This window comes from Ceratina calcarata, unplaced genomic scaffold, assembly GCF_001652005.2.
Source record: "Ceratina calcarata isolate Rehan_Ccalc_2016 unplaced genomic scaffold, ASM165200v1 scaffold48.2, whole genome shotgun sequence".
NCBI classification, from domain to species: domain Eukaryota; kingdom Metazoa; phylum Arthropoda; class Insecta; order Hymenoptera; family Apidae; genus Ceratina; species Ceratina calcarata.
The window spans coordinates 3,118,058-3,138,146 of record NW_017172225.1 but is presented as its reverse complement, the minus strand read 5'-3'; the positions used below and the strand labels follow the sequence as shown (position 1 = coordinate 3,138,146).

At 34.5% G+C, this 20,089-nt stretch overlaps 3 protein-coding genes across 11 annotated transcripts; 2 read left to right on the top strand and 1 right to left on the bottom strand.

Annotated features, from left to right (window-relative positions):
- Nucleotides 1–651: 651 nt before the first annotated feature.
- LOC108627611 (putative abhydrolase domain-containing protein DDB_G0269086) lies at nt 652–4,215 on the bottom strand. Its single transcript, XM_018028921.2, has 4 exons — nt 4,010–4,215; nt 3,637–3,812; nt 3,354–3,551; nt 652–3,273 (listed from the first exon to the last, which is right to left on the bottom strand). Exons 1-4 carry the CDS (start codon nt 4,178–4,180, stop codon nt 1,215–1,217), a joined length of 2,604 nt encoding a protein of 867 aa, XP_017884410.1. The 5' UTR covers nt 4,181–4,215; the 3' UTR covers nt 652–1,214.
- Nucleotides 4,216–4,673: 458 nt separating this feature from the next.
- Nucleotides 4,674–8,673, top strand: LOC108627914 (uncharacterized). Of its 2 annotated transcripts, none has more exons than XM_018029509.2 (6): nt 4,674–5,071; nt 6,032–6,189; nt 6,278–6,503; nt 6,587–7,617; nt 7,705–8,006; nt 8,144–8,673. In XM_018029509.2, exons 1-6 carry the CDS (start codon nt 5,008–5,010, stop codon nt 8,214–8,216), a joined length of 1,854 nt encoding a protein of 617 aa, XP_017884998.1. In that variant the 5' UTR covers nt 4,674–5,007; the 3' UTR covers nt 8,217–8,673. The 2 variants fall into 2 exon arrangements, with proteins under 2 accessions (XP_017884998.1, XP_017884997.1); XM_018029508.2 differs by having other exon boundaries at nt 6,575–7,617.
- A 2,962-nt stretch (nt 8,674–11,635) lies between these two features.
- Iru (E3 ubiquitin-protein ligase Iruka) lies at nt 11,636–19,518 on the top strand. Of its 8 annotated transcripts, none has more exons than XM_018029048.2 (9): nt 11,636–11,826; nt 12,302–12,508; nt 12,978–13,079; nt 13,136–13,299; nt 13,421–13,525; nt 17,843–18,015; nt 18,095–18,210; nt 18,277–18,377; nt 18,457–19,518. In XM_018029048.2, the coding sequence occupies exons 2-9, from the start codon at nt 12,428–12,430 to the stop codon at nt 18,530–18,532; spliced, it is 918 nt and encodes a 305-aa protein (XP_017884537.1). In that variant the 5' UTR covers nt 11,636–11,826; nt 12,302–12,427; the 3' UTR covers nt 18,533–19,518. The 8 variants fall into 8 exon arrangements, with proteins under 8 accessions (XP_017884537.1, XP_017884538.1, XP_017884536.1 ...); XM_018029047.2 differs by lacking the exon at nt 11,636–11,826 and adding an exon at nt 11,843–12,281 and having other exon boundaries at nt 12,358–12,508; XM_018029049.2 differs by lacking the exon at nt 11,636–11,826 and having other exon boundaries at nt 11,842–12,508; nt 13,424–13,525.
- Nucleotides 19,519–20,089: the final 571 nt, after the last annotated feature.

The window sequence follows — 20,089 nt, the reverse complement described above, 5'->3', positions numbered from 1 at the left end:
ATACTTTTTAGCACGTAGCTATTTATTATTAGCATTATTCTACCGACGTCTGATTTCTTTTTAATTATCGGAAATGTGTTTTTCTAAGGTACATAAACTTTTGGGATTGACTCTATAGATCATTAAACAGTTTGTAACACGATCTTATATTTTTGTGTACAAATCGGTCCCGTTTTCACAGGTATAGAGTATCCAGACCTGTCTATAAGATCGTGGTTTGTAATGCCGACGTCAGAATAGATACGCGAACTCGACCATCGAGAAAAACGTTTCAAACAAATAAAGCGGACAATTGATATGGATCTTCGTTTTTTAAATAGAAAGTTTCATTGTTTAAGATCTCAATTGTAGGATGACAAATAAATACGTTTTGTTCCTAACCATTTTTCTATCTGATCGACTAAGTAGTAAGATGCCTCACCTTGTATACCTTGTATAATACTTCAAATTGTACGATGCTCGTGCATCATCCATAATGCCCATTTGAGATTATGATTTGAGATTAATTTAGAATCACAAAATATAAATATTATGTCGTCATAATAAAAACGTAGTCATAAAGTAAATTAACGTACTAAAAACCTTATATCTTTGAAATGACGTTTGTTTATTTTATCATTTAAAAATTATACACATTTTTTTCTTATTTTTACATTTTTCTTTGTATCTCAATATTTCGTGGAAATTGGTCGAATTGTTGTTGTTGTTGTTTCATGTCACTATAAATTTTGACAAACAAATCGACTTCAAGTGGATTAATATATTTGTTATTGAACGATGATCTTGAAAGTTGAAAACGTTTCCGAATTCTAAGGTCTCAATCGAGGTCGTGCGAGACTTTCACGTATGGAATTGTTCTCATTCACATTTCAACTGTACCGATGGTATCGTTGCTGTAGGTCTTTAAGAACACGTACCATTGTGAACTACGTCAACTAAGTATACATAATAGCTAAAATTTTGTTGGATTGTGTATTGTAAAAGTCGAAATTATTAGATATTTTTACAACGAGAGGAATAAAAAGATAAAGAAATAAAATTATGCACAAATAAGGCAAACTTACGTTTGGTGTAAACGTATTTTGCATTGCACTTAGCTGCGCAGTACTTTAGTGGAAGTTAAGAAGTAAGAAAAAATATGCATTCATCAATAATGACGCATGCATATATCAGTAACCAATGCTAATATAGTAAGTAAATTCGAGTACACCCGTTTAGGCTTCTGAAGGGGCGCGTAGATCTGTAGTTGTAATCAATCGTTCGGAAGTATCAGGAGCAATGAATCCCTTCATCCCAGTTTTAACAACATGTCGCCCAAGTAACAATGTAACATGGCGTTGTGCCTGGTGTAAAGTTTGCAAGTGAAATCGTCGCCAAAGCAAAGCCTTAGTATCAACGGACTTTGTCCAATCATGCCACTCTCCGCGCGTGATGTCTTCGTGCTTCATTTCGAATATCTTTTCTATTACGCTACGTAACCATACATTCCAGTCTTTAGCCACATCGCTAATGTATTCAAGCCACCTAGTCCAGTCTCTGATTTCCTTCGATTCCACTTCCGGCATATACTTTTCCATAAACGCGAGCTGAGATTTCGTTAGAATTGATCTCAACCAATTGGCGATCTTCCCGCACACTACGTTCATTATAGTCTTCAATTCTTCCGTCAAAAGATCCGGATCTTCTAACAATACAATGTTACTTAGTTTCTCATAAATCGCGCGATGTATGCCATTTGTTATTGGATCCTCGCCTGCATTTTCTGGCATGCTTTCAATCATTTTATAGACTGCATCAATGATCTTATCGAACGTGAGGAAAGGTAAATCTGTTTTCAGCAATTCTTCTAGACCCTTCATAATATCTATTTCTTTAGACACATCTTTCTCAACCCTTATTATACTTGGCTCTTTAGGTATTTCTTCCTCTTCCCCAATTATTGTTTCCGGAGGTGCAGGTTCTTCTTCTGCTGCGGCCGCTTCTGCCGCCGCTGCCTCTGCTGCGGCGGTTTCTGCCGCGGCCGCTTCTGCCGCTGCCGCCTCTGCCGTGACTGCTTCTGCCGCGGCCGCTTCTGCGGCTGCCGCCTCTGCCACTGCCGCCTCTGCCGCTGCCGCTTCTGCCGTGGCTGCTTCTGTCGCTGCCGCTTCTGCCGTGGCTGCTTCTGTCGCTGTTGCTTCTGCCGCGGCTGCTTCTGTCGCAGTTGCTTCTGCTGCAGCTGCTTCTGCCGCTGCCGCCTCTGCCGCTGCTGCTTCTGCCGCTGCCGCCTCTGCCGCTGCTGCTTCTGCCGCTGCTGCTTCTGCCGCAGCTGCTTCCGCCGCGGCCGCTTCAGCTGCGGCTGCTTCCGCTGCGGCTGCTTCCGCTGCGGCTGCTTCCGCTGCGGCTGCTTCCGCTGCGGCCGCTTCAGCTGCGGCCGCTTCAGCTGCGGCCGCTTCAGCTGCGGCTGCTTCAGCTGCGGCCGCTTCGCCAGCAGCTACTTCCGCTTCTAACTCAGTAGCTTCTACCTCTGCTTCAGCTACTGGTTTCTCTTCTGTTTGTATCTCTGTTTCAATCTGTACTTCCGATTCCACTTGGGTCTCAGTTTCCACATCAACTGCTAATTCTATTTCCGTTACTTCCAGTTCTTCTTCCTCTTCTTCCAATGTAATTTCTGCTTCTTGTACTTCATACTCTATCTCCCCTTCTACCTCCTCCTCCTTTTCCGGTTCTTCTTCTATTTCTTCTTCCACGTCTTCTTCCTCTTCTTCTTCTTCCTCCTCCTCTATGTATTCATCACGTTTAGGTTTATATCTGTCCTCATCTTCATCTTCGCTTTCTTCCCAGTCTCTCAGTTCTTCTTCAGCCTCCCTTAATTCCTCTTCTTTCTTCTTGCATCGTTCTCGCATTTTCTCTTCCTGATACTCCGCAACTTCAGATACCACGCCAGTTACCCAAGAAGCTATCACGTCGGCCAAAAATCGCATCTGTTGTGATTTACGATCTTCGCTTTGCGTTGGAGTGTACTCAAGTACTTGCGTTAAACGTTTAACTATCACTTCCGTGACATCGCTGATCTCCTCTTTTGGAAGTGAACCCCTCCATTTTAAGATGCTTCGCACAAAGCGCTCAGCCATAATATACTGACAGGTGATTGCATCTTTGTCGAACGCTCCTGGACTTGTGATACCAACAGTTGTTTTCTTTAATTGTTTTGTCTCTTTCGAGTGCCACATTTCTGGTTTTCCTTTTCTTTTCTTGTCCCGCGGTTTCTTTTTGCGCGAGACTTTCGCTGCTTGTCTGCAAACAAAATTCATAGTTTGTAAATTTGACGATACTCCACATTAAGACGACAATTATCGGATTAACTGATACTTTACTCAGGAGTCAAGCAGGTTTCATGTTCTACAGTTTGAACGAGATTATCCAAAAGCGCCGGGGGTAATATTGACGCACCTTCTTGTAAAGTGATCAACATTCGATGTCTTACCGGATGTGCCAATTCTTTAATCCGTTGTGAGACAGGTTTCAATTTTCGAAGTACCATTTTCTGACGACACTCTATCGGACATCTTCGACTATAAAGAAAGTATCGAGTTACGTTTAATTTTGGACCAATTAAGAATAAACAAGTTGTGCCGTTAAAAAATTGTAAACTTTTACCTTGAAGTCGCTAATATATCGATGTGTTCTTTTTTCGTTAAACAGTGTCTAGGTATAATATCTTGCTTTGAAAGTACGCATGGTTCTCCAGCTATTGGAACCATTAAAAACTTTCGGCCTCTCTTCCTTCTTTTCCTATCTGCTTGGCAACAATCTCCATTTGACTTTTCGGTTTGCTACTGAATAAATTGAGAAATCAGTGGTAACTATACATATAGTTATCGTCCAATTTTTTTTAACAGAAATTGATGATTCGAAGGATATAATTACGTTATAGTTGAAATATCAGGAGACCAAAGAAGAGTTATTACTTATTATTAAGAAGAAGAAAAAATTATTACTTATTATTAAATATTAAAAGCGTTTAATTTGCCTTAGATTTTTTTGTAACTGCTTTGTCACAATGTTCCCATCTTTTCTTTCTTTCCACTACTCGTGGATATCCTTCAAACGTATCATCTTTCAGTCCTTTCTTTATTTCACGATTTACTGATGTGGCTCGCTTAACGTCTTCAGGAGAATCATCGTTCTTTTCCATTTCCATGATTATTTTCTAAACTTAATATCCAGGACCTATGCATGTGGACATGTACATTGCTAAATATTTAAATATTTGATATCTTCATAGTTTTAGTAGCTTCAAGTTAGTAAAAGTTTGTAAGTTCTATAATGATCCTTACGTACTTTGTAACGGGAATTTGAAACTTTGATGGAAGTTCGAGGATGTTACAATATTTTCTGTTTAATTTTTTCTTTGCTCTTTACACGCTGAAATTTTGATCAATTTTTGGGAAACGAATATTTTTTGTTTATCTACATGGAAATTTATTTATATTTTACATGATATATGTGATAGGTTAAAAAGGGCAGGTTGGAGGGATGTATTTTGTTTCGGAACTATTATTTTTTTATCATGTTCGATAAATCTCGCATTTTTCATAATTTCAATTGATGGACAATGTAGACTGCAGCAACAGTTCGAAGATGGCGTTGGTTACGACATCAGTGCTCGACACCGATAGCCGCTCCGTTTACTAATCGATCATTCCGGGTTCGGGAGTCGGTGCAAAGTAGATGCAAGTTGGTGTGCCTATTTGAGAGGACGCATACTGCACAAGGACAGTTGGGATAGTCAAAGAACTGTTTCTAAGATATGCAGGTGTGTGAAAATAACTGTTGCTTCTGCATAAGTAATCCGTGATACAGGTGTATTAGTAACAAAGATGTTGCTAACTGTTATTGTGTCGTGAAAAATGTCGAGAAGCGACGGTGGCGAGCCTTCGATACGAAACACGATTTGAAACGTTCCGTTCGCAACGTTGCTGCACACCGCGCCAGTGCTGACGATTATGATGAGATAACAAACGCAGAATGAAATACAGTGGTGATAACCTTCTCGGTTATGCAGTTTACGCGTATATTCTATCTTTTAACGGTAAGTTTGTAACTCCTTCTCGTTTCCTTTAATATACCGATTTCTCTTATTGTTTTTCTTCAAACTACTGCTTCACCTATGGTCGCTTCTTTTTGAACAACTATTTATACTCTCCGTATGTACCCTAATGTTTTTCATACAGATTAGATGTATAATAAGCCTTTATTCGAAATTACATATCTGTATTTCAGTATATCTCTGATCCATTGTCTGTTCGGTGCATTCTATAGCGCATTAATATCGATTTTTTTTAACGTTTTCCAATTTTGCATGATCTAAAATTCTATACTACTTTGATCGTAGCAATTTTTCCCAAAGGTTCACCACTTAATTACTCAATGGATTGTTCGATTGACGTAACGTGCATACATCGCATGTATTGCCGTTCACCTGCTTCTTCACTGATTTTGATGCAATAAACTAAACGTGGTACATTTTTATTAGCCGCATATAAAGGATATATCTGGATAGGAGGGTGAAAATGCTTTAAAATCAAATTAAACGTATTAGTTTTTTATTTTTTTTTTATTGACGCACACAGAGACACAACGAAAAAGTTAACAAAATTCATGGACAATAATTACGTTGATTTACACTTATTATATAAAATATAAATATGGTTTCCCTTTTTAAAACTTGTATAACAGAACTGGTTTTTTATTTCTCACATCTGGAGTTTGCAACAGAAATCCCGTTCCTATTACTACTCCCCTGATGGAGATACACATATTGTTTCAGGTAAACTATCAACTGGCCCATGGTTTATTTCTTACCTTAAGGGTATTTCTTATCCTCTTATCTGGCAGACCCCTCACGTCACATATATCTTTACAATTTCTAAGCATGTGCTTAACGATCAGTATCGAATATGCCACACAACATATGCATTAAATATTGACTTCAATGAATATACAACTAAAAGTTCATATAAATACCTGTACTTTGTCAAATATTTTCCAGTTATTCATGCAGAAAGTGGGGTCACTTGCAAAGATCAACAAGGAAGATCTTCTGAAAATACTTTTATATATATTCCCGGCCCTGAACCCTGTACGCTGTGTGTATGTGATAATGGCAATCCAAAATGGTGTAAAGCGCTTGTTTGCAAGTATGCAGAGGTATTTCACGTGCCAAAATAATCGTATTGCTTTTTATGCAACATTAATTTGGTTTTACGTGATTGACATGACATTTTGCATTCAACAGGAATATTGCAAATCTTCCGGTGCTATCTGCTGTCAATACATTTGTATGGATGATGCAATGTTATCTATACCAAATGACAAAACAGACGGGATCGGTAGCAATACAACAGATGCTACCACAAATTATGACATAGGACTACGATCCGTTGCTAGTTTTGTGACAGCAGTGTTATCACTGAGTTTATTACTTTTTTTCATACATCGATTCCGCCAAAGGAAGATACGAGGTATTTTATCTCCCGAAATTTGTCTAACTATTTTTAATAATGTAGCAGAAATGTTGATTATTTTGTGAAAGTTTGTGTGGCAGGACGACAAAACAGACAGTTGGCAGAGGACCAAAGAAACTTAGGTAGTACGGGATATTTAGAACGAGATGGACTGTCACACGGTGTCCCTATGGATGACATTCCCTATGGATGTGGAGTTAGTTATCCGTTATGGAAACCACCTAGCAATTACTTTCCGCGCGGGGAAGCGCCGCCTCCGTACGAAGAGGCGGTAGCAGCGGCACGAGCAGAACAAGCACTTTTATCGATGAACCCGCAAGCACTTCCGCAGCTGAATTATCCAAACAGCTATTTGCCAAATACCAATAGCCATACAAGTATATCACTAGTAGGAAGCGCACAAAGTGGAATAAACAGCAATTCGACGACGATAGTTTGCGACGCCAGTATCGCGAATCAAAATGGCTTAATCTCAGCACCGAACAGACCAATATCAAATCCGAACATATATGCCAGTTATCGTCAAATGAATCAAAGTGAAATGGTACCTCCAAGTGTTAGCGTAGGAACTTCTACGACGAGTTTCACAATGGGAACAAATACTTATGAGAATTTGCCAGCACCCATTGGAATACCCAACTTTGTTAACCAGCATACCGATGTAGTTGTACAACCTAACTTACAGCCAGTATCCACTTTACCACCTATTTTACCGAAAAATTATCAAACGCATACCACTCTCCCTCGTCAAGCTGGAGCATTCACAATATCTGCGACTTTATCAAATTCAAACGTGGCTACTCATCGTACGATTCCTAAAATTTTAACGACACGTACTGGAGCGAAGCTTCAGGAAATTATAAATGATTGCACTCAGATAGAATTTCTACGACCCGCGATAACGACAGATGTTAATATAGTGAATATACCTTCGCCACATTCGACGCCACAAAACGTTAACGTAACAAAATTGGAAAATACAAATACGAATCCTAGCACATTCTATGAAGACATACAATTACAACCACCTCCTCCTCTGGCAACTTCTTCGGGATTACAACCTGCAAGGCAATTGCTAGATCAAAAAATTGTCAAGCCTCACGATTTCAAGGTATAGTATAGAATGACATTGTGATCGTGTTTCCGAGATAGAAACATGTACATTACAAGAAGCTCATGATTCTTTCATGCATTCCAGCCCCCGTTAAGCGTAGCCAATGAAATCAACGAGGAAGGAAGTTTTGAATCAGTAGCGTGTACTTGCAGTATGCAAGCTCTTCCTACTTTACATGACGATGCAGATGATTACAGAAGCGAATGTGAGAATTGTAAAAGCGCAACGGGCTCTCGTTACTACTTGGATAACGAGGATGAATTAGTTACTTCGCCGCATGAAACTATGACGTTACATAGAAGACCAGATGAAACGAGTTTGAATGCTACCCCACAGTATTATAGAACGTCACTCACACTGCCTATAAGTACCAGACAGAGAACAAGGTAATTATAAACATAATAATTCGGCTTTCTTTCTTTGTATTTCATTTAATTTTTCATTAATAATATTACACATTCTATTTGTATTAGTATTATCTATTCCTGTGCATTAGATTTTATCAATATTCTCTTACATTTAGGAGCACAGGCGTTCGCGAGAATTGGTTCAACCCTATGCCTCAAAGTTCCACAGAATCATCGGACGAAAATTAGTTACCAACACACTTTCCATGTGTCATATAATTATTATTAAATTTATGATACATTGCCATTGATTAAAAATCATTATTATTGCGGTTGAACAATGCTCATATTTTATTATGTTGCAGGCAACAGTATTATATTGTTGTCAATGGAATATTAGTAAGTATTCCAATGAAATGTTTTTCTGTTCTTTACTGTATGTAAACTATTAACATCTACTCATGACAATGTAAGACGAGAAAAATGAGTACTTTTTTGCTCCCATAGTTTTTCCTTACATGTTATTAAACTATGAGAGCAAAGTTTAGATACATATGTATTATTATATAACAACTTACGATTTCAAATAAGTTCAACTTAACAACACACATTAAAGAAAAAGTAACAGTATGACATCTTTAGACCGGTTGTAAACTGTGTTCGATGCATATCATTCGTTAAATAATAATCGAAAATGCAATTTTTATCACATTGTCTTGTGCAGTCGAATAACGAAACATTCTTACTGCGCAAGCAGTAAAACATTTCTACAGAAATTAAAGGACTTAAAATATAAAGACCGACTTGGTTCACACTATACGCACTGTTTCCAGTTTGGATTTATGTATATTACGTTTTGATTAAATATCATTTCAACGTTCGTCATTCGAAAAGATAAAGACAGTGAAAGTTGATAGGTAAGCAACTGAATCAAGAACAATTTGATAATTGATCAAAATACCTAATAATGTCGATATTAGATTATCCTTAATCTATGCTCTTGATTTTTTACAGTATTTTTATAATATGCACATAGAAATTTTTATTTTTCAACGTAATTGAGCATACTGAACCTGCACTTTCTGAACCTTCTTAGGCTTCGTCTTATAATATTTTTTTGCAAAAAAAATCAAAAGTGTATTCATCATAAAATATAAATACATATACAGTCTACACACAAATATGTTTTGAAATATTTTGAAGATACATATCATCGTTGAATACAAACGCAAATTATGAACTGAAAATATGTCTGCATAGAGCTTAGTTTGAAATGCATTTCTTTTACATTTCGTTAAATATAACATATATATATATACATATAAAAAATAGTACACAGAAGCAGATCTATCTGTCCGAATAGTGTGAATCAGTGTTACGACGTGCATATGTATGTTACGCATTTTTATGCATCATTTAAATGTTGGTCCTCTTCTCTTATATTTCTGTGTGCGTATACGAGCACGCGTGTGTATACGACTAACCGTGTGTTGTGCGCACATACAAGATACATAATATTCGTCTTGAAATCTACATAAATTAAAACTCAGGAAAATTTACTTTTTACTTTTGAAAAGAATCGTAAAATAACTGCTTCAAACTGTCATACAGGGTGAATCACGAATCGTGATCAGTAGAAATTAGTTTATTAGCATTAGCAGTTCATAGTGATAAAAACATTTGCGATCGAACTGCTAATGCTAATAAACTAATTTCTACTGATCACGATTCGTGATTCACCCTGTATATCGATTCTGACCGAAAAAGTTTCAAGAGAACAGAAAAAATTTCATAACTGTTATTAGATATAACAGTGTGACTTTCGGTTCTTTGAAACCGATATTATATCGGTCCTGTAGCTACATATATAATATCGACTCCGAAAAAGTAAAGCCAAAACCGATGTAAGTCAGGGGAGTCAAGACCTACCTAATAATAGTTATGGCATTTTTTCGGTTGTCGATAACTGTCTCAAGAACCGGATCTAATATCATAACTCTTTAATTCTTGCTTTTTACTTCCGATGTAAAGCACTTTTTCGTAGTCCATTTTTCTCCAAATTTTTAATGGAAATGTTGATCATAGTTAACCAGATTCTACATAAAGAAAAAGTTTACTTGTACATAACGCGAACACATCTACTAACTGATTTTAACACCCGAAATATTTTTAAGTCAATCAAATGAAATGCTCATTACTTCTAATTGGTGATTATAATGATTCTTAAATCATATTACAAGAAGAACCGAGATGAGAAAACACAATGCAAAATCATGGATTTTTCAGTAATTTTATTATTTGTCTATCAATAGAATTTAAGAACCAGACTGATCATAAGTATTCTATATTATTAAAGCATTTATTTGACTTAATATCAGAATCTCAATTGCGAGTTAAAATCCTACTTTGAAATATATTTATTTATTGTCTTGCATGCACGTTAAATTTTGTTACTATCCTCGCAAATATTTTATAAACTGATAAACTCTAGGATGAATAGTTATCAATATGTTACATACCAACGACAAAAATATTACACACATCATTTTATTACGATAGTGCATACGTACAAATTTTATTTTTTCTTACATTATTATTGTATATTTCTGTTAATGTCAGTTTAACAATTATTAGATATACTGTAACAAAAGTATAGTTATTTGTCTCAACTANGAAAACTCAACTAAAATATTGACATTACCGTTATGGTTATCGGAAAAAATGACATTATATAATTACAACAGAAAAGGACACTATCAGAAATTGTTTATAAATGTAATTTACGGATAAAAAGCGTCGTCATAGCGGGAATGAAATTAATAGAAATTACGTTTTAAAAAAACGGAAACAACTAAAATGGAGGCGATATAAAGATATATGTATGTATGCTTCACATTGTAAATGGAAGTTTGTGGAAATTGAAATCACTTCCTATGATAATCGACGCATTTCGTGTGTTCATTAAAACTGGACTATATTCCATTTTTGAAAAAAAATGTGTTCATTATATTATAATCTCTTTCTATATGCATACAATCGTTCGACGAAAAAAGGTACAAGCTGGACTTAAAATGAATTTGAAAAAAACGTTCAAGACTCTTGTAGTTCAAACGGTACAAAAATTTGAATTACTTCATTGTTCGTCTAGTGATGATCTAAAAATATTGTAATATATTTATCTGAGTAGTTTTAGTATAAGATCTTTATTGCACTTACTTAATGTAAGTGAAATATTATAAATTGATATAAGTTATACTAGAACATTTATGTCAGTAGACTATCATTTGATTGTAATAAATCAATACTTTACATAAACTATTTGTTTTTAGTTGTATGTATAATTTCACATGTTAAAGACATGGTAAGTGTTTGAAAATTCGGCAACCATATTGCCACCCCTATACGGGGTGTTCCAGAATGCACAAATTTCATGCTGAGGAGTCACAAGCAGGGATCTCAGAATTTATCCCGCACGGTTCGCTTCCCCTCTTTTTCGCCTGTATTTCGATCCCTACTACTATTCTCCTCATGCGCCTTCGTTGATCATGTCTAGCATACCCCCATCAAGTACCAGTCCCCACCATGGTCGCGTCGTCCCCACTTTCCAGCCGAGGACACCGAGGGATAAATTCCGAGATCCCTGGTCACAAGTTCCTCTTCTACTGTTTCCTTCAGTGGATACGTGCCACGCGCATGTGATTCGAAAATTCAGTAGCAGTTAGTACACGTAGCATTACCTAAGCAGAGTAAACCGTGCATTTTGCCATTTTACCCTCAGCACGGTTAGCATAAATCAAAAATAAATAATACGATTAGCGAAGAATTATCACATTGTACGCACACGTTGGTACGCATGCGTGTAAGTATTTGAACCTAACCTATATTACATCCGTTCGTTGAGATATATTTGGAATTCACGTATGGATAATACGTCCATATTTACGTACAATATTTAACGATCGATAAACTAATTAATCTATTTAAAATATTTTTGTGTTGTGAAAAATAAGAAGTGTTAAGAACGATAAGCTGTTTAACCTTGACAAGAAGAAAGATGTACAATTTATCGTTCAGTACATAGTGTCAATTAAGTTCTTTGAAGAATGCTTTCTTCATGTGTATTTTCCGAATAGAGATAAATGATAAGGCCTACAAGGCTATTACATAACTGGCAATTGATAAATAAAATGGAAAATTTCAATGGAGGAAAGAATATGAAAAATTGAAACAATAATCGTACAAATGAACGCAATAACGAGTTATTTAATGTGTAATCGGCTAATTTAATCAGACGCCATCTCGTGCTGCATAAAGGTATCATTTAAAATTGGTAGTTTTCTAGTTCTGTTTCGGCTTTCGCTTGAAACGCAATCGAATTACATGTACCAAGAATTGTGACGGATCACGATTCATCACGGTAGTCAGAAATAGGCAAGAGGAGCAAAGAGGACACGTAAAAGATGGCGGAAGCCGTTGTAGACGGGCCAATATCCCGATTTTTTTGTCACAAATGCAGTATCGAAATTGAACGTCTGTTACCTGTAAGTATGTTTCGCTATTTTTACTGTTAATAATCGTGAATCAAACGGGATCTTATTATTAATATTCTAAATTACTTCTTTCGTTTTGTCATTTCAGTAACACACACAAAATTAAATTTCCTCCTATTTCTTCATTCTCATGATACTAATTGATTAAATATTGCCATTTTTTATGATCCACTATTATGTAGTCATACTGAAATTATTCCAATATTGATATTGTTTTAACATGGTCGCTCATTTGCATGCTTTAAATACTTCTATGTTCATCTTTTTTTTATTACTTTTCATCTACATTTGTGAAATTTATTGCTATGGTAAACTCTTGATTATTTCTGTATTATACAAATTAATTGTAATGCTTATTGGTCGTTATCCCTTAAGTATACCACATTTTGAGTATAATGAATTATGGAATTCGTATTCTGTACGAATGCATTCATATATGTACAGATATAATCTTTTGTAGGATTACACATGTCCAAGATGTGCAAGTGGCTTTATAGAAGAATTAGAAAGTGACAGCAGTGATAGTGGTTCTGCGATGCATACTACTGGTGACTTCGATGATGTAAGTATATAACAATATGTATTTCATTCTTATCTCAATCATTTACTTGTTTATAGCTTTTGGAAAGTTATCGAGATGCTCCTCTGAGAGCAGAATATGAAATGGATTTTTCCAATTCATTTGAAACACCAAGTAACCGTAACAGAAACAATGGCCCTGCCGGTAATAGAAGACACCGTCAATGTATACGTCATTCTCAAGATACACGCCGTACCAATAAGTAAGTTCAGAGACATATTATTTGAACTTTTTAATTTTGCTTATAATTGTTCTATTTTTTTTTAAATATACATAAGATATACGCATGCACTGAATCGAATGATTATTTTTCTATTAATTAGCAGTCGTGGAAGACAAGATATGGGGCCTATATCTGTAGAAAATTTCATACAAGATTTCTTATTTAATCTCTCGGAAGGCGTAGCTCAAGCTGCACAACTACCTGTGTATGTATTAATCTCTGTTTCATACTAAGTTTTACTGTCCTTGGCGTATATATAAACAGCTTTATATTTATTAGATATCCTCGACAATAAATTCCTTTTGTTTGTTTACATTTTATAAGTTTCTCTTCATCTGAATATTGTGTGTGAATTTCTCAAGCATTTTGGGATATCTAATATATTCTTTAAAGCTATACTAAGTACATTTTTTTCAAGCATAAATATGAAAATTAGATTTCATATAAAACTGTGTGTTTTAGTGTATGTTACACATGTAAAGTATTATCCTGAGTGAATTGAAAAAGCAATCTATTAGTTTTAATTCATTTGCATGTAAAACTTTCTTAATTGCGATACAAAACAGGATTTTCTGCTAATTAATTGAGAATAGATGTGTTTCTTCATTCAAGTGAAACGCTATTTTGTATGATGGTGATATTAATCTTTTTGCTTATCCAGAAGTCAGTTATTGAGTATATTTTCTTTTCAGAAACACAGTATTTTTTTAATATGCACTTTTTACATGCTTATTACTCTAATAATAATGAACTTAATACTAGGAAATATATCTTTTGCAAATCTGTACGAATGCATTCATATATGTACAGATATAATCTTTTGTAGGATTACACATGTCCAAGATGTGCAAGTGGCTTTATAGAAGAATTAGAAAGTGACAGCAGTGATAGTGGTTCTGCGATGCATACTACTGGTGACTTCGATGATGTAAGTATATAACAATATGTATTTCATTCTTATCTCAATCATTTACTTGTTTATAGCTTTTGGAAAGTTATCGAGATGCTCCTCTGAGAGCAGAATATGAAATGGATTTTTCCAATTCATTTGAAACACCAAGTAACCGTAACAGAAACAATGGCCCTGCCGGTAATAGAAGACACCGTCAATGTATACGTCATTCTCAAGATACACGCCGTACCAATAAGTAAGTTCAGAGACATATTATTTGAACTTTTTAATTTTGCTTATAATTGTTCTATTTTTTTTTAAATATACATAAGATATACGCATGCACTGAATCGAATGATTATTTTTCTATTAATTAGCAGTCGTGGAAGACAAGATATGGGGCCTATATCTGTAGAAAATTTCATACAAGATTTCTTATTTAATCTCTCGGAAGGCGTAGCTCAAGCTGCACAACTACCTGTGTATGTATTAATCTCTGTTTCATACTAAGTTTTACTGTCCTTGGCGTATATATAAACAGCTTTATATTTATTAGATATCCTCGACAATAAATTCCTTTTGTTTGTTTACATTTTATAAGTTTCTCTTCATCTGAATATTGTGTGTGAATTTCTCAAGCATTTTGGGATATCTAATATATTCTTTAAAGCTATACTAAGTACATTTTTTTCAAGCATAAATATGAAAATTAGATTTCATATAAAACTGTGTGTTTTAGTGTATGTTACACATGTAAAGTATTATCCTGAGTGAATTGAAAAAGCAATCTATTAGTTTTAATTCATTTGCATGTAAAACTTTCTTAATTGCGATACAAAACAGGATTTTCTGCTAATTAATTGAGAATAGATGTGTTTCTTCATTCAAGTGAAACGCTATTTTGTATGATGGTGATATTAATCTTTTTGCTTATCCAGAAGTCAGTTATTGAGTATATTTTCTTTTCAGAAACACAGTATTTTTTTAATATGCACTTTTTACATGCTTATTACTCTAATAATAATGAACTTAATACTAGGAAATATATCTTTTGCAAAATGTATAAATGTATAAATGTCGATGCCTCCTACATATTTATACAAACATCGTATTTCGACGAATCTAAGCAATATAATCGTATTTCATGGATAATTTGGCATGATTGTAACTCGAATGCAAGGGCATTGTACTTGACCGCGGCGATTTTAAGTCGAACATCGGTGCAACAACATTGTATTTCAGCAGAGCATCTGACACGCTTTGAATTACAATTGTGTAGAATTATTCGTAAAGTACTATTATATTGCATAGATCCGTTGAGATACAGTCTTATGAATACGTGGCGTCGATATATAGGGAGCTCGAGAAAGTCTGAATCAAACTTACAATACCACATGTTAATGAAAACAAATGCGTAGAGAAAGCTCATATAAACTTATGTCCGAAAATGCTTTATTGAAAAGTTACAAGCATATGAATGTATTAACTGTTTTGATAGTTATAATAAGTGATCAAAATTTCTATTTTCTGCAAATATACGAGCATCGATAATATATATCGCATAATTCAGGAAATATGTTGTCCATTTTAATCGCATTACATTAGAATAATAAAATTATAAGATGGAAAGTCAAGGAAGATTAAAGAACGAAAGAGAAATACATTTCTGTAGAGAAGGTAGCGTGGCAAAAGGAGTCGCTACGATCCAAGATCTTAAGAACAATTTTTCTAGAAATTTTCAACCGCTTATAACTTTTTATTGAAACATAAGTTTATATGAACTCTTCTTATGTATTTGACATCTTTAACATTCCGTATCGTAAGTTTAGTCCTTTCTTGACCTCTCCAGACATCCTGTATACATTACCTCTGTACATATAGCTACAAGATACTTAGCATGCGAACATGTGAAAGCATTTAATTATATGTATACATACATACACTACATGCATGTGCATATGCACGTTGGTTTATTATTTATTTACCCATAATATATGTATATTCATTATTTTAAATTATATAAGTACAAGTAGAGATATCTTAATTGAATTATTGATGTTATTACTGTGATAGCATTTATATTCTACTGTAATCCTGATTTGTGTTCTGTCAAGTTCTCGAAAAGGAATTAAAAATTTGTATGCGTGTGTAATAATAGTATTTAAAGCGTTTGAACAAAATATAATGTCATAAATGTAAAGGAGTATTCCCACTAACGGCAGTTTGACGGCACGGCAAGCAACCGGCGTATTTTGTAGGAATTTAAAACGCTGTCGGAACATGAAACTCAGTGCCGTGATTAGAAATGCAAGATTTCTGCGGAATGAGTAACCAAGTGTGCGAAACATATCGTCTCAGGTTTATGTCCAATTGTTAGTCAAAGCAGCGATTCGTCGACTTTATTAATAAGCCGTGGACTACAAATGACCTAACCGCTTACCGTTGTGCGCAGAATATATGAAATACAACAATATACATAGAGAGGATGAATAATTTTATCTATAAGCAACTTATCTTTAGAGCAGTTAATACTTTGATTAGTTTTAACTTATGTAAACTATATGCTATGCATGTCGAAATTTTAATTCTACTGTTAGGTATTTAAAAAATATTCTAAAGTTAGCTCTTAATAAAGTACACAGAGCGTTCGTATACAACGAACGCTCAGAAACAAAGGATATCGAAGAAGCCCCACCCCCTATTCCTTCAAAACAATGCGAATGGCTACCATACACCTATGCTCTGACCTACGATGATTCACCGAGGGTCAAACTTCGAGGAACCCCTTCGATGGATCGGGTTGCCATACTGGAAAATAAATAAAACAGGATGATAAACTTCTTGATATAGTGAATAATGAGCGAGGGTAGTATTATAAATGTTTAGATAGTATTAGCAATAGTATCGTTATTCTTTTAAATGCTTCCATACTTACTACCGCTATTGTACTAAGTTCGATTTACATTTTTTAAATAACTAACAAAACTATGCATCGAATTTTGACATGTATGTTGTCCACGTCAGTTAAAATTATTTAAACTATTAAGTGCTATGAAGAAGTAGTTACTTAGGGATAAAATTGTTCATCCTCACTATGTACAGGTCATATTTCATACATTCTGCGCACAGCGGTAAGCGGTCAGGCCATTCGTAGCCCACGGGTTACGAATGAAGTCCATTGAACCTAAACAGTAGGGGATCTACTATAGCCTACTTGTTCCGCAGAAATTTCCGAATCCGACCGAATCGTCCAAGTTTTACATACTTTTTCCTATAACTCGCATTTCCAACTACGGCACGGAATTTCATATCCTCGTCACTTTTCAAACTTAAAAAAATTTCGCTGATCGGCTGCCGTGCTGTCTGACTGCCGTTAGTGAAAATACTATACTCCTTAAACGTCTTTCCATTCTTCATCATTGTCGCAGAAAACTAACTGATCAAAAGTCAGTGTGCTTCCTAATGAATGAAATTGTAACGTTGGCAATTATACAATTCATAAACATATATTTAAACATAAAATATAAATGTTTCTATAGGGAGTCACTAAAAAGCTTATTCACCCAGGATAAAAGTCATAATTGTTTTACTCGATATTTGGTATTACTAAAATAAAGCACAATAATGTAGATTCAATATTAGACTGTTCTTGGGAAATCCCGGAGATTATGTTTGGGGTCAAGATGGCTTAGACGCGATCGTAACACAATTATTAAATCAAATGGATGGAACTGGACCGCCACCTTTGCCACGGAAACAAATCGATGAAATACCAACTATAACTGTGGGTGAATTACATGTTGGTGAGTGCGTAATGAGTGAAAAATGTAATATTTATAGATTAAAAGTTACATTTGATAAATATCACATTATATTTCACAGACAGTAAACTTCAATGTTCCGTATGTTGGGAAGACTTCAAACTTTCTGAACCAGTTAAACAACTTCCTTGTCTGCACTTGTACCACGCACCGTGCATTGTACCATGGTTAGAATTGGTGAGTTATAGTTTTTAAAATTAATTCCTAGCGATATTTTATACTCTCCATTTCTTTTTGTTGCAGCATGGTACTTGTCCTATTTGTAGACAACACTTGGGAGATCAGAATACAGAAGCACATCAGGATAGCGTAGGACGTAGCTTAGTTGCCCTTTTATCTCATGCGTAAACGACTACTTATTTTTATATATTTCTTACTTTACAAAGTAGAAAAATACGTAATAACGTATTTCTTCAATTTCAGGGCAGACTATGGTAGAACGTCGGCTTCATCATCGAGTGAATACAACTCCAGTAGTAACTCATCGAGTGAGATTTGAGATTGATTGCCCTATCTTAATATTTTCTCTACCCAGCAGAACACATAAATATACGTACACAACATCACGCGTCTATATATATTTTTCACTTTCTGTTTGTTTAAATTTATTTTCCGACACTGATCATGTGGGCTCTTATATGATATCTTGGTAGATATTATATCTTGACACTAATATAAATTTCAAGCTTTATACTTTAATCAACAGTGTAATGTAAATGATTAAAAAAAAAAAGAAAAAAATACTGTAGTATCAAATTGCAAATTGGATGTGTTGATTTACAGAAATTACAGTGAGGTATAATCATTTAAAAGTAAAAAGAAGACGTGCGCATATGAAGTTAAAATAATCCTCGTTGCTATACTTACGTATATGTTTGTATGTATGTGTGTATTGTACAATTTATACATACATGCACACGTATATGTTCTATCTTATAACTTACACGAAGTTTAATAAGTTCATTAAATATGCAATTTATCAAGAGTGACAGAATTCTCTGTGTCGCATATGCGTGAAAAAAGATGTGTTTCTTTATAACGATGTTTCATAAATTGAACGTAACATAACAATATACATGTAGAGAAAAGAAGAAACACCGTACTATAGTTTAAGCTTAAGAAATGTATTACACGTAAGAATAATGAAGCTAATGTTGATGATTTTAATTTTATCCCCTTTGAGCAAAAACTGGTGTATAATTATTACGGCATGGAAGTACCGTAAGATATTTTTCCATTCACGTTGTTTTGCATTTTGATGCTATGTGGAAGTTTTTAGCAGATACTTTAAAATTGGCTTAAAATGGAATCATTAACATTTTGGCTAATTCTCTTTGCATCATGTTCGCATCAGTATCATTTCATAAATTGTTATTTTGAGTCATTAATAAATATTTTATTCAGTTGAAGCTGGTGCATAAAGTACATAAAAGTGTATGCAAAAAACTGTAGACAAAAATAGAAAAGTAATAAGTAATATTTGTATATTTTTGTTTGAAATACTATACATATATTTAAGTTTGTTGACATATTACCATATTGTTTTATATCATTCACAACACTTTTGATTATATCATTCAAATATAAGTATGCTAAAAGTCTTAATCATAATATACGGCTCATCTTTAAATTACGACCGATTTAGTACGAACGCAAAGTCGTTATATCGATTGTTTATCTCCACAGTTGACAAAAAATTGGAATATCTTAGATAAATAAATATAGTAGATTATTGTTGGATAGCATTTAGATACGTTACATATTACATTTGACTTTATAGGTTTTAATATTATACATACCCAAGTCAGGTTGCAATTTCCTGTAATATATTAATACTCAAACTTGCCTTCGGGACGCTACCGCGTCCCTTCATCCACATATAGATAATATAACATATACACATTTCTTGAATTTGCCATATTATTATATAGTGTGTACAAAAATATACTTGTTGGATTCGTAAGGTTTAATTTGTTTTTACAAAACACTGAATAAAACGTGCCATGCTGATTCTTCATAAGCGATTTTAAATATAACGAATCGTAAAGAAACAAAA